Raw genomic sequence first — 12,642 nt, 5'->3', positions numbered from 1 at the left:
CGGGGATGAGGGGGGGCGGGGCCTTGGCCGTGCGCACCCGCCACGTGGCACAGGGCGCCGTGTGTGCCTCTGCAGGAGAAGCTGCAGCATCGACAGGTCTCCGGGCGCCAGCTCGCTGGGCTCCCCCGCCTCCCAGCGCAAGGACCTGGGGCGCTCCGAGTCCCTCCGCGTGGTCTGCCGACCGCATCGCATCTTCCGGCCCTCGGACCTCATTCACGGGGAGGTGCTGGGCAAGGGCTGCTTCGGCCAGGCCATCAAGGTACAGGGCACGCTGGGGCGGGTGGGCAGCGCAGGTTGAGCGAGACCCTCAGTCCCCCTTCCTCCCCGATCGGTGATCACACAGTGGAAGGAGTGTCTGGTTTTTAGACTCCCTTGCCACTATAGATAGACCGAAACTTTTTGCAAAGGAGGGTGTTGAAGGGTGGCCCCTTGGGGTGGGCCATGGGAGTGAAGGGCAGCCCAGACTGGCCCGGAGGTGCCCCCCAGAGCACTCTGCGGAGCCCAAGACCTCCCACCATGGCCTCCAGACTGCTTACTTCTCAGGGACGTATGCTCTTCCCTGGCTCTGATGTCACCCGGCTGTGAGCAGACTGGAAGGGGCAGAGTTATGCAAAATGTGCGGGTCAGGCCGTCCAGCTGTCCAGACAGGCCCAGGGCCCCCACCCCATTCTGGTCCTCTTGCCAGGCAAGGTTTCCCTGGCCGTGCTGCTATTCAGCCTCCAGGAAACAGGCCCGCAGAGCAGAGAGCTGGCCTGGGTTCACTGGCTTGGACCTGAGTCCCAGCAAACCCTCTTCCCTGCAAGTGGGTGACCTTGGCCCTTTTGGAAGACTCTCAGAGCCTCGGTTTCCTGAGCTGTAAAAGGATAATACGTCCCACCATCTTGGGTGTCTGGGAGCATCCCACAAGAGGTCCGAGGAGCTTGAAGCCATCTATCCATCTCCCTGGCAGCCCCAGGCCGGGGATGGGAGCCTCCTACAAGGCGAGCTTATGGCAGAGCCTCTGTCTGTCCTGGGTGTTCACGTCTCTGTGTCCCCCGTGCAGGTGACACACCGCGAGACAGGCGAGGTGATGGTGATGAAGGAGCTGATCCGGTTCGATGAGGAGACCCAGAGGACGTTCCTGAAGGAGGTCAGTGAGTGGAACCCTCCCACCCCTGGGGACCCAACTTCTGGGTCCCCACACCCTTCCCTGTTGAGATGGCTCTCAAGCCACCTGAGGAAAGAAGAGACAGTATCTGCCAGGAGGGTGGCGGGGAAGGTATTGCTGGGCTGGGAGCGGGAGGGCTGCGGGCTCCTCGTCTTGGGGGCCCCCGTGGCCTCTGGTGGGGTGGAGGAGGCAGAAGCAGAGGTGGGCACACTTGGACCAGGCGGAGACGCGCTCAGCCTGCCTACGCGCCCCCAGGTGAAGGTCATGCGATGCCTGGAGCACCCCAACGTGCTCAAGTTCATCGGGGTGCTCTATAAGGACAAGAGGCTCAACTTCATCACCGAGTACATAAAGGGGGGCACCCTCCGGGGCATCATCAAGAGCATGGTGAGTCCTGGGCAGAGCCCCTGCCTGCCGCACCCCTAGCCAGCTCCCCTGTGGGCTTCAGTCTCCTCGTCTCTCTAGTGCAGACGGGCCGCAGGGGTCTCAGAGGCCTCTGAACACTGATTCTGAAGCGGGTAGGAGAGCCGCCGGCCGATTCCATCTAATGCCGGGAAGAAGCGGAGGCCCAGGGAGGGCGGTGACTCCTCCGAGGGGACGCATGGCTGTCTCAGGTTGGCCACCCTGCAGGCCCTTGGGCCCTGCCTCAGGGCAGCCAGAGCCAGTTAGCACTCCACGGAGGGCCTTTGTGTCTGGCAAAGCGAAATCGCTTTTCCTGCTTAACGCAGTCTGTACAATCGAACCTTTCTTTAAGGCTTTGGATAAAATGACAAACCCACCTTAAGAAAGTGCTGGAAGGAAGCCTCACGGGAGCGCACCCCAGGATCCAGTCCTGGCTTCCAGCCCCACCGCAGGATCTCCCTGAGACCACGGGATCTTGGGTCCTGTTCGTCTCCCCCCCGCCAGCTTCCACATCCTCACTTCCTCGGGTTGGGGTTCTGCCCAGAGCGTGAGCCTGTGGGCCTCTGCCAGGTGTAGCCTCAGCAAGGGCTGTGTGGTCAGGCAGCGATGGAGAACAGCGGCTACACCCAGCAAGGAGTCCTCGCTGCACCTGTCTTTAGATAGGCTCCGAGACCCTGGCCCTGGCACATGAGGTCTGTGAGGGGTGGGGGATAGAGAACGAGGTGTCTCCCCAAGTGATTTGCATCCACAGGCCCGCTCTCCTGGCTGGCTCTGTGCTGCCGCTCCCCAGGTGGCCTCGCCGTGCTTTCTGTCTCTTGCCTGATATGGGGGTAGGTTCAGATTTTTTGGAAACATGGAAAGATGGCCGGGCTCAGTGGCTCCACCTGTCATTCCAGCAGTTTGGGAGGCCGAGGCGAGTGGATGGCCTAAGCCCATGAGTCTGAGAGCAGCCCAGGCAACTTGGCGAAACCTCATCTCTATAATAAACAAATAAATAAGTTAGCCAGGTGTGGCAGCATGCACCTGTAGTTCCGGCTACTTGGAAGGCTGAGGCAGAAGGATCGCCGGAGCCCAGCAGGTCGAGGCTGCAGTGACCCGGAGCGGCCACTGCACTCCAGCCTGGGCGACAGAGTGAGACTCCAACTCCAAAAAAAAAAACCTGAAAAGATGGGATTTTATAGAAGATAAATATAGCTTTTTTTTTTTCCTCAGAGAAGGCAGATTGGGAGGAGTATCCCCTCTTCTTAGTGTTTGAAATTCGTTCTGTTAGAAAATGACATTTTGAGCCGGGCTTGGTGGCTCAGCCTGTAATCCCACGCCTTTGGGAGGCTGAGGTGAGTGGATTGCCTGAGCCCGCGGGTTCGTGACCCGCCTGGGCAACTTGGCGAGACCTCATCTCTACAGTAAATCAAAAATTAGCTGGGCGTGGTCGCGCGTGCCTGTAATTCTAGCTACTTGGAAGGCTGAGGTGGAAGGATCGCCAGAGCCCAGCAGGTCGAGGCTGTGGTGGCCGGGAGCGGCCACTGCACTCTAGTCTGGGCAACAGAGTGTGACTCCAACTCAAAAAAAACAAAAAGAGAAAATGACATTTTGGACCAGGCACAGTGGCTCACGCTGCAGTGAGCTAGGGTCATGCTACTGCTCTCCAGCCTGGGAGACAGAGTAAGACTCTGTCTCTAAAAAGAAAGAAAAGAAAAGAACTTGACATCTCTGAGTTGTTTACCCATACCTCTTAGAAACAGACCTCTGTGGATGCCAAAGTGGGGGAACATTGGGTCCTCTAGGACACTTGCCCCCTCCTGCCTCTCTCTGAAACAACTGTCCACCGGGGCCACCGGGTCCCCCACCTTCACCCTGGCCATTCTTCCTCCACCCCAGGACAGCCAGTACCCGTGGAGCCAGAGGGTGAGCTTTGCCAAGGACATCGCGTCGGGGATGGTGAGTGAGCCGGGTGGTCCAGCCCTGCAGGGAGGCTTTGAAGGAGGCTGAGGGGTGGGGTGGAGAGTGGGAAGGATGCCCCCACTGGCCTGATTGGGGTGATGAGGGAGAGCTTCTGGGGGCTCAGGTGGGGCTGGGATTCCTCAGCCAGCCTCCTCCTGATGTCTGCCCCTCCCCTAGGCTTACCTCCACTCCATGAACATCATCCATCGGGACCTCAACTCCCACAACTGCCTGGTCCGTGAGGTGAGCCGGGCCCCGGCCGCTGGGCGAGGCGGAGACATAGGCGCCCAACCCACTCTGGCCTCAGGGCCTTCCCAGAGCTGGAGGCCCCTTGGGCTGCCTCCCACACCCCAATTTGGGACGGGGGCGGCGGGTAACAGCCTTTGGGGGAGAGCCCAAGGTCAGGAGGACCACAGGCCTGGGTTCGACAGGCTGTGCCATTGACTCAGCGTGGATCCGGTCCTCGGGTCGTCAGCACCCCAGGTTTTGAGGAGGGTCTGACAAATCAATGACACGAAAGCCGCAAAGGACTGGGATTGCGATCTTCACAGAGGACAGCCCACGGCAGGGTGGCCTCAGGCCACACCAGACATCATCAGTAGTTGAGGGTCCAGGATATGACACAGGCATGTGGGCTGGGGCAGTCAAGGCAGGCCTCCTGAAAGAGGAGGCTTTGGAGGGTTATACTTAAGTAGGGAGGTGGCAGCAGGGAGCCCGAGGTATAAGGGTTGGTGGTCGAGGGGACCCAGGCTCTCCGCCAAAGCAGAGGAGGGGTGCCCAAGTAGAGGGGAGTGTATTTGTGTCCTCGGGCTGCCATAACGTGTGACCACAAACCAGGCGGCTTAAAACAGCAGAGCTCAGGAATTCTGAAGTCGAAAAAGAAGGTGTTGTTGGCTGCTTCCTTCTGGAGCTCTGAGGGGGATATATCCCCAGCCCCGCTCCTGGTTCTCATGGCTGCCGGCAGTCCTTCACATTCCCTGGCTTGCAGCCACATCACTCCGGGCTCCGCCCCCGCCCTCACGTGGCCCTCTCCCTCTGTGTGTGTCTGTGTGTCCTCTGGAAGGCCATCTGTCGGAGGATTCGGGGCCCATCCTCTTCCAGCATAGCCTCCTGTCAACTAGTTACATCTGCAAGACCCTGTGGTATTTCCAAATAAGATTGTCCTCGAGGCTCCAGGTGGACACGGATTTGGGGCGTGGGAAAGACGCTATCACGACAGACGGGTTGAGATTCAGTGCAGAGGAGGAGCTTCCGCAGGCAGGCGTTTGTCGAGGGAATTCAGTACAGGAAGAGTTTCGAGTGGAGGGAATAGCACACGCAAAACCCAGAGGTGGGACATGCAGGAGATGAGAGCTCTCAGCTGTGGTAAGGAGGTTGGAGCCCGCCGTGAGTGTCCAAGCCATGGAGAGCAGTGGGCGGTGTCCGCAGAGTCAGGCAGGGCTGCCTCTCACCAGCCTCCCAGGGAACTGCTCATGTTGCCTGCAGGCTGAGCCAGTGTGTTGGGTAGAGCAGGGGAGAGGGCCGACCATCAGGCCTCCATCCCACAGCAGGGACTGTCCCTGGAGCATCTGAGAGTTGCGAAGCCTCCTGCCTCCTGTGCCCAACCAGAACCTCTGCCCACGACATAAGGCCTCTGGGAAGCCAGGAGATAGCCTTTGCTGGTCTCCCTAGGGCTGGGTTCTTCATAGCAGTCTTTGGGCCCCTGTGTCAGAAGACCCCGGGGGCTCATGAAAAGTGTAGATTCCCTGGACTGCCTGAGCCCACAGGTTCGAGACCCACCTGGGTAACTTGGCGAGACTTCATCTCTACAATAAATCAAAAATTAGCCGGGCGTGGTAGTGCGCACCTGTAATTTCAGCTACCTGAAAGGCTGAGGCAGAAGGATCGCCGGAGCCCAGCAGGTCGAGGCTGCGGTGGCCGGGAGCGGCCACTGCACTCCAGTCTGGGCGACAGAGTGAGACTCCAACTCAAAAAAAAAAAAAAGTATAGATTCCCAAGCCCCTCCGCAAGTCTTCCAAAAAGGATGGGGCCGGAACCAGCACTCTGCAAGCAGTCTTAGTGGACGCTGCCCTCTGAGAGCTACTGCTCAGCAGGGAGGAGGGTCCGACGATCCTGGGTAGGACCCCCAACCAGTCTTCCAGCTGGAAGTGAGGCGACAGAGCCCCTAGAGGGCCCAGTTTACCCGAGGCCTCACTGAGGTAGGCCTGGGGCATGTGGCCAGTCCCTCCACCTGCTGTCCTTACCTTTTTCTCGAGGTGACTGCTTGCTTGTGCTGCTTCCAGAAGCAGCACAGGGTTCTTTGTTCAGGAGCAGCCCGGTGGCCCTGACCCCCACCTGGCTGGGCCCTGCCTCTGCCCTCTCTGTACCTGTTCCTCAGTGCCTGTGCCACGGTGACCAACCCTGGGGCTGGAAGTAGGGTCCAGGCTCCCAGGGCCCCAGACACCAGTGTCTTAGTCTGTTTCCTGCTGCTGTAGCAGAAGGCCTGTGACTATGTAATTTGTAAGGAAAAGAAATGGATTTTTTATAGTTCTGGAAGCTGAGAAGCCCAGGGTCAAGGGGCTGCATCTGGTGGAGACTCTGCAGAGTCCCAAGGCGGTGCAGAGCGTCACGTGGCAAGAGGGGCTCACAAGGGACCGCCAAACTGGCTTCAGTCACAGACCCACTCTTGAGATAACTCACCGATTCCCTCAAAACCTGTTAATCCATGCAGAGCCCTCATAACCCAGTCACCTCCTGAAGGCCCCTCCGTTGATGCTGTCACAGTCATGAACTGCATAGTGACATTTTGGTCAGTGAGGGGCCACATATAACATTGGTGGTCAGAGCAGTAGGCTACACTGTCAGGCCTAGGTGTGTCGTGGACTCCCTCATCTGGATGTGTCCAAGTACACACAAGGGTGAAGTCACCTAGCGACACATTTCTGAGAACATCCCCATTGTGAAGCGACACATGGCTAGGCCTTGGGGATCAAGTTTCAACATGAGTTTCAGGGGACACAAGCATTCAAGCCGTTGCACCAAGTCCAAGCAGGCCCATCCCCATGACCTGTGGAGGACACGTTCAGCTCCCTGCATTGGCGCTGATGCCTGGGCTTTGGCCCTCACCGTCGACTCTCGGGAGGTCCCCTGACCAGGTCTTGTCTTGCTGGAGTGGACACAGCAGTCAGCGTGTTACTCTGTAGGGTTTCAGTCTGGGCCTGGGAGACCCCTGCAAACCCAAAGCTGTACAGCCAGACACTCCAAATTCTTGAGTTTGCGTCCTGGCTTTGTTGCTGACCAGCTGGGTGGTCTTGAGCAGCTTTCTTAACCTCTCTGGGTCTGAGTCACCTAATCTGTAAAGTGGGAATACAAATAACTGCAGTTTTTGTTTTTGAGAAACTTACCCATGGCAGGTCTTTCTGCCATGAATCTTCCTTTTTCCTTTTCTTCTTCTCACGAATAAACTCCGTTTAATGAGTAAGTAAATAAATAGCGTAGACCTCACCAGGTTGTTAGGAGAATTAGAGATGAAATCTGGGACGTGCCACACATAGGACCTGGGTCTCTAATGAGGATTCCTGTCTTTCTTTCCCAATGAGGCAGCGTCGGTCCCAAAGGGAGCAAAGGAGGTGCTTGGAGGAGGGGGCCGTGGGGGCACCAGAAAGGTTTGGGGAGCAGGTGGAGAGGGGGCCATGGGCACAGCACGTGGGGGGGCGGAGCCAGACTGGCGTTTCCAGGTGCTTCCGGCAGCTCCATTTGTCCAGAGTGGAAGGACTGGGGGAAGGGAGAGGCTCCCGGCTAGGAGCAGGCCAGGCAGGCAGCGCCAGGGTCGGGTCTCGGTGTGATCCTGCCTCATCTTCCAGAACAAGAACGTGGTGGTAGCCGACTTCGGGCTGGCGCGGCTCATGGTGGACGAGAAGACACAGCCCGAGGACCTGCGGAGCCTCAAGAAGCCGGACCGCAAAAAGCGGTACACCGTGGTGGGCAACCCCTACTGGATGGCGCCCGAGATGATCAATGGTGAGCTGGCAGGCCCCGCCCACCACAGCCCCGGTCCCGGCCCCTCCCGGCCTCCCTGTTCCCCCTGCGGGTCCCGCATTGGTCTCCTGTTGCTGGAACACATCCCCACATGCTTGGTGGCTTAACAAATGACCGTGCCTGCTGGAGTCTGAAGTCCAGGATCAGCCCCGCTGGGCCAAAACGCGGGCATCGTCAGGGCTTGCCCCTCTGGAGGCTCTCTGGGCAGAGCCCTTCTCCTGGCCTTCTCCGGCTCCTGGAGGCTGCCTCGTTCCTCAGCTCACGGCCCCTTCCTCCGTCTTCAGGGCCAGCAGCAAAGCATCTTCTCTCTGACCTCTGCATCCGTCCTCACATCTCCTAGATGCAGAGGTCAGAGAGAAGATGCTTTGGCCTTCCTTCTTCCAGTAAGGACCCTCTGGTGACACTGGCCCACCTGGACGGTCCAGGATGGTGTCTCCATCTCAGGACCCTTGGTGTAGTTTGACGTAGGTAGTGTAGCCCCCACATAGCTTTACCTGGAAAACAGTCTTAATGGTCCCTGTCTGTAAGGCGGAGTGTGAGGATCGGATAAAGGTAAAGCCTTGGCCACCTTGTTGACATTCAGTAAATGAAAGCAGCTCTCCTGATTGTTTTTAACATCATCCAGTAAATGGTATCATTCCCGTTTTACAGATGAGGAAACTAAAGGTTCAAAGAGTCTGTATCAGTTTCCTGAGGCTGCTGTAACAAGTTGTAGACTTAAAACAATAGAGGGTTATTCTCTCACAGTTTGAGAGACTGGAAGTCTGAAATCTGGCAGGGCCGTGCTCCCTCCCAGGATTCTAGGGCAGAAGCCGTCCCTTACCTCTCCCAGCTTCTGGATGTCTGACATTCCTGGGCTTGTGGCCACAGCAGTCCAGGCTCTGCCTCTGGCTTCTCATGGCCACCTTCTCCCCACCTTTGTGTCTTCTTCTGTCTCCTTATAAGGTCACTTGCGATGGCATTTAGGGCCCACTCAGATAATCCAGGACCGTCTCATCTCCAGATCCTTAATTTCATCACATCTGCAAAGACCCTTTTTCCAATACAGTAACAGTCACAGGCTCCAGGGGTTTGACGTGGTCGTCTTTTGTGGCCATGACTTGCCTGGAGTCAGGCAGCTGGTCAGTGACCCGACTGGGCTGGAGCCCCTTGCCCAGGGATTTCATCTTCACACTCAGAGCTCCCAGAGGGTTACCCAGACCTGGTAGGTTGGAGGGCAGAGCCTCAGCCCCGCTGCCCATGGAAAGTGCTGGCCTCATTCTTCATCTGACCTGGCCTGACACCCGCCGTTTGGCCTCCCTGGCCCTGCTTCGCCTGCTGACACCCTGTCTCCTCCTCCAGGACGCAGCTATGACGAGAAAGTGGATGTGTTTTCCTTTGGAATCGTCCTGTGCGAGGTAGGTCCAGGGTGGGAGAGCAGCAGTGGCATCAGGGCTCACAGCCCCTCTCCTCGGCTCTCCCCGCACTCCAGGCTGTGGGCTGGGAGGCCCTGGAGGCCTCAGACCAGGGAGGCTCCTGGAACCGGGCTCCTCCAGCAGGAGAGGGCCTGGCCCCCATGGGCTGTGGGGGTCAGGCCAGGCCAGGCCCGGGGCCACAGGCCCTCAAACCACCGGCCCGGCCAGGGAGCCCCAGAGTCACTGCTGGGTCTTGTGCTGGACAGATTATCGGGCGGGTGAACGCGGACCCCGACTACCTGCCCCGCACCATGGACTTTGGCCTCAATGTGCGAGGCTTCCTGGACCGCTACCTCCCCGCAAACTGTCCCTCGAGCTTCTTCCCCATTACCGTGCGCTGCTGCGATCTGGACCCTGAGAAGAGGTGAGTGGGGCTGGGCTGCCTAGGGGGTGGGGCTGGTCCCAGGACAGCCAGACCCACCCCCTGCCCCCCTGTCACCCAGGCCCTCCTTTGTGAAGCTGGAACACTGGCTGGAGACCCTCCGCATGCACTTGGCCGGCCACCTGCCGTTGGGGCCGCAGCTGGAGCAGCTGGACAGGAGCTTCTGGGAGACCTACCGGCGTGGCGAGAGCGGACTGCCCACCCACCCTGAAGTCCCCGACTGAGCCCAGCCCACCCAGCTGCCTGCCCCTCCTCCGGAGAGTCCACCCTCACCAGATTCTGCTGCCGGAGGTGGCCAGGTGTGGCGCTCTTAGACGGGGCTGCGGGCGCCCATATCCCTCCCCAGAGTCGGGCCCTGACTGGCCTTCTGTCACCCTGTGGACCGCGCCTCCCCCCCGCCCTCTGTCCACCTGGCTCCAGAGCTGGCCCAGCTGCACACCCACCGTCCCTTTGCCCTGCTGTAACCGCTGTCTTGGCGGGGCTGCCCCTTCTCGCTTCTTGCATGAGCTGGAGGGCCCGTGTGATTGCACCCCATTCCACACGCCGCCGCCCCCTGGTCATCCTGCGCACACTGCACCTGTCTGCAGCTCTGAGGCTGGGCGCCAGCAGGGTGCCAGCAGGGCACACACCGAGGGGGAGGCAAGTTCCCAGGAGCCAAATGGGGAGTCCGGGGCCCATTTCCCCCTTCGGGGGAAGGGGTGTCTAGGTAGCAGCAGGTATTGACAATTATCCAAACCCCCAGAGCAGAGAGGAGTCTGAGCCTACGGGCGGAAGTCCTGTTGGCTAAGTGGCCGCCCTTTCTCTCGCTGTGGGTCTTTTTTGTTTCTTTCTCAAAGCCACTTTAGTGAGAAGCAGGTACCAGGCCTCAGGGTGAAGAGGGGTCCCTTGAGGAAGAGGGGAGCTGTAGTGCCTCGGCCAGTGCTCCTGGGGAGAGGCCGGCCCAGGCAGAGGGAGGTTGGGCAGAGCGGAGGAGGTGGGTGTCCACCAGCAGCCCAGCCCCCGCGGTCATCTCATGCCCCTTCCTAGACCTCTCCCCCAAGGCTCCCTGCCCCCCCCTCGTGTCCCTCTGTCCTCTGGGTTCTTTCTGTGTAATCTATTTTTTAAGAAGAGTTTGTATTATTTTTTCATACGGCTGCAGCAGCAGCTGCCAGGGGCTTGGGGTTTTATTTTTTTGGCGGGCAGGGGCGGGAGGGCCATTTTGTCACTTTGCCTCAGTTGAGCATCTAGGAAGTATTAAAACTGTGAAGCTTTCTCAGCACTTTGAACCTGGAAAAACAATCCGAACAGGCCCATGGGACCACGACTTAGGAGGTGGGACACACCCACCCCCAACCAGGAACCGTGATGTCCAAGGAACAAAACCCAGACACAGAACAATAAAATACCATGCTCCCCAACCCCGTTCTGTGTGGCGATGTCTGTCGGGGGGCGCCCCGAGGAAACGGTCCTGACGAGGGAGGCGTTAGAAGCCTGATGAGAGGACAGGGATGCAGGGGCAGTCGGGACACGGGGCAGGGGAGCGCCTGGCACGGCCCTGTTTTCCATGGAGCTGAGGTGGTAGCCCAGCCAGGACAAGTGAAGATCCAACAGCCAGGTTGGGGCGACCAGAGGCATATTTAGGGATATACTGCTTTCTTAATATTTTCTTCTAAAACTAAAGGGGCCTATCAGGAAAACAGGGGCTGGATATTGTGGTTTCCGCCTGTAATCCCAGCACTTTGAAATGCCAAGGCAGACTCTCTGGTGGCCAGGAGTTCAAGACCAGCCTGGGCAACATAGCAAGGCCCTATTTCTACAAAAAATTTTAAAATCAGTGAGGTGTGGTGGTGCATACCTGTAGTCCCACCTATTCAGGAGGTTGAGGCTGGAGAATCTGAAACCCAAGAGTTGGAGGCTGCAGTGAGCTATGATTGTACCATGGCACTCCACCCTGGGCAGTAGAACGAGAACTTGTCTCAAAAAAGAAAAGGAAAACAGAAACCACATAGTTATTTCACATATAGGGCATTTAATATGGGGAATTGTTTACACAGGGGTTGAAAGACAGTGGAAGAGCAAAAAGTGGATACTGAGATAACCCAGAGATGATTGCAGGAAGCAGCGACCACCCCTGGGCTAGGAGATTTAAGGAGAGGCGGTCACTTGAGTTACCTAAGTAACAGATCGTGGCCAGGCTCAGTGGCTCAGCCTGACATCCCAGCACTTAGGGAGGCCAAGGCGAGTGGATTGCCTGAGCCCGTGGGTTCAAGACCAGCCCCAGGCACTTGGCAAGACATCGTCTCTACAATAAGTCAAAAATTAGCCGGGCGTCTGTAGTTTCAGCTACTTGGAAGGCTGAGGTGGAAGGCTTGCTGGAACTCAGCCGGCCGACGCTGGGGTGGCCGTGAGTGTGCCACTGCACTCCAGCCTGGGCGACAGAGACTCCAGCTCAAAACACACACAGACACACACACACCTAGACTTGGTGGCTTAAAATAATAATGCTTGCTGGGCTCGGTGGCTCAGCCTGTAATCCCGTGCCATTGGGAGGCTGATGTGAGTGGATTGCTTGAGCCTGTGGGTTTGAGACCTGCCTGGGCATGCAAGACCACATCTCTACAATAAAATTAAAAAAATTAGCCGGGCGTGGTAGCACGCACCTGTAATTCCAGCTACTTGGAAGGCTGAGGCAGAAGGTTTGCGTGAGCCTACCAGGCCGAGGCTACGATGGCTATAGGCATGCCACTGAACTCCAACCTGGGCAACAGAGTGAGACTCCAACTCAAAGTAAATAAATAAAATAAAAGAGAAGTAGCATCAACCCTTGTCAAAATCTTTCAAAAACAAGAGGAACTCTTCCTAACTCATTCTGTGAGGCCACCATTACCCAGATACCAAAGCCAAAGACACCAAGAAAACATTTCTTACGCAGATAGATGCAAAAATTCTCAACATCATAAGAGCAAACGAAATTCGGCAGTGTATTAAAATGCCATGACCAAGTGGCATTTGTCCCAGGAAAGCATGGGTGGTTCAACATATGAAAATCAGTCAACGTAATACACCACATTAGTAGAATGAAGTGGAAAAATCACATGATTGTGTCCATTGATGCCCAAAAAAAGCATTTGGCGAAATTGAACACCCTTTTCCAATTTAAAAAAATCAAGCCGGGCTCGGTGGCTCAGCCTGTAATCCCGCACCTTTGGGAGGCCGAGGTGAGTGGATTGCCTGAGCCTGCGGGTTCAAGACCCGCCCGGGCAGGTGAGACCACATCTCTACAATAAATCAAAAAATCAGCCAGGCGTGGTAGCACGCGC

At 57.5% G+C, this 12,642-nt stretch overlaps 1 protein-coding gene and 1 pseudogene across 2 annotated transcripts in view; one reads left to right on the top strand and one right to left on the bottom strand.

Annotated features, from left to right (window-relative positions):
• LIMK1 (LIM domain kinase 1) overlaps positions 1-9,729 on the top strand; it is a 26,367-nt gene extending 16,638 nt beyond the window's left edge. Inside the window, exons 7-15 of one of the 2 annotated variants that reach the window (XM_021706732.1) lie at positions 76-259; positions 1,043-1,129; positions 1,403-1,534; positions 3,428-3,487; positions 3,668-3,733; positions 7,333-7,489; positions 8,849-8,904; positions 9,168-9,325; positions 9,405-9,729. In XM_021706732.1, the coding sequence (XP_021562407.1) occupies positions 76-259; positions 1,043-1,129; positions 1,403-1,534; positions 3,428-3,487; positions 3,668-3,733; positions 7,333-7,489; positions 8,849-8,904; positions 9,168-9,325; positions 9,405-9,567 (1,063 nt within the window). In that variant the 3' untranslated portion in view covers positions 9,568-9,729. The remainder of the gene's footprint in view (positions 1-75; positions 260-1,042; positions 1,130-1,402; positions 1,535-3,427; positions 3,488-3,667; positions 3,734-7,332; positions 7,490-8,848; positions 8,905-9,167; positions 9,326-9,404) is intronic. The other variant, XM_021706733.1, reaches the window with a different exon arrangement.
• Positions 9,730-10,595: 866 nt separating this feature from the next.
• The window catches only part of LOC110594529, a 15,423-nt pseudogene continuing 13,376 nt past the window's right edge, over positions 10,596-12,642 (bottom strand).

Source organism: Carlito syrichta, unplaced genomic scaffold (genome assembly GCF_000164805.1).
Source record: "Carlito syrichta isolate Samal-C Ts95f unplaced genomic scaffold, Tarsius_syrichta-2.0.1 Scaffold315965, whole genome shotgun sequence".
Classification (NCBI taxonomy): domain Eukaryota; kingdom Metazoa; phylum Chordata; class Mammalia; order Primates; family Tarsiidae; genus Carlito; species Carlito syrichta.
This window is presented reverse-complemented; position numbering and strand designations above follow the sequence as displayed.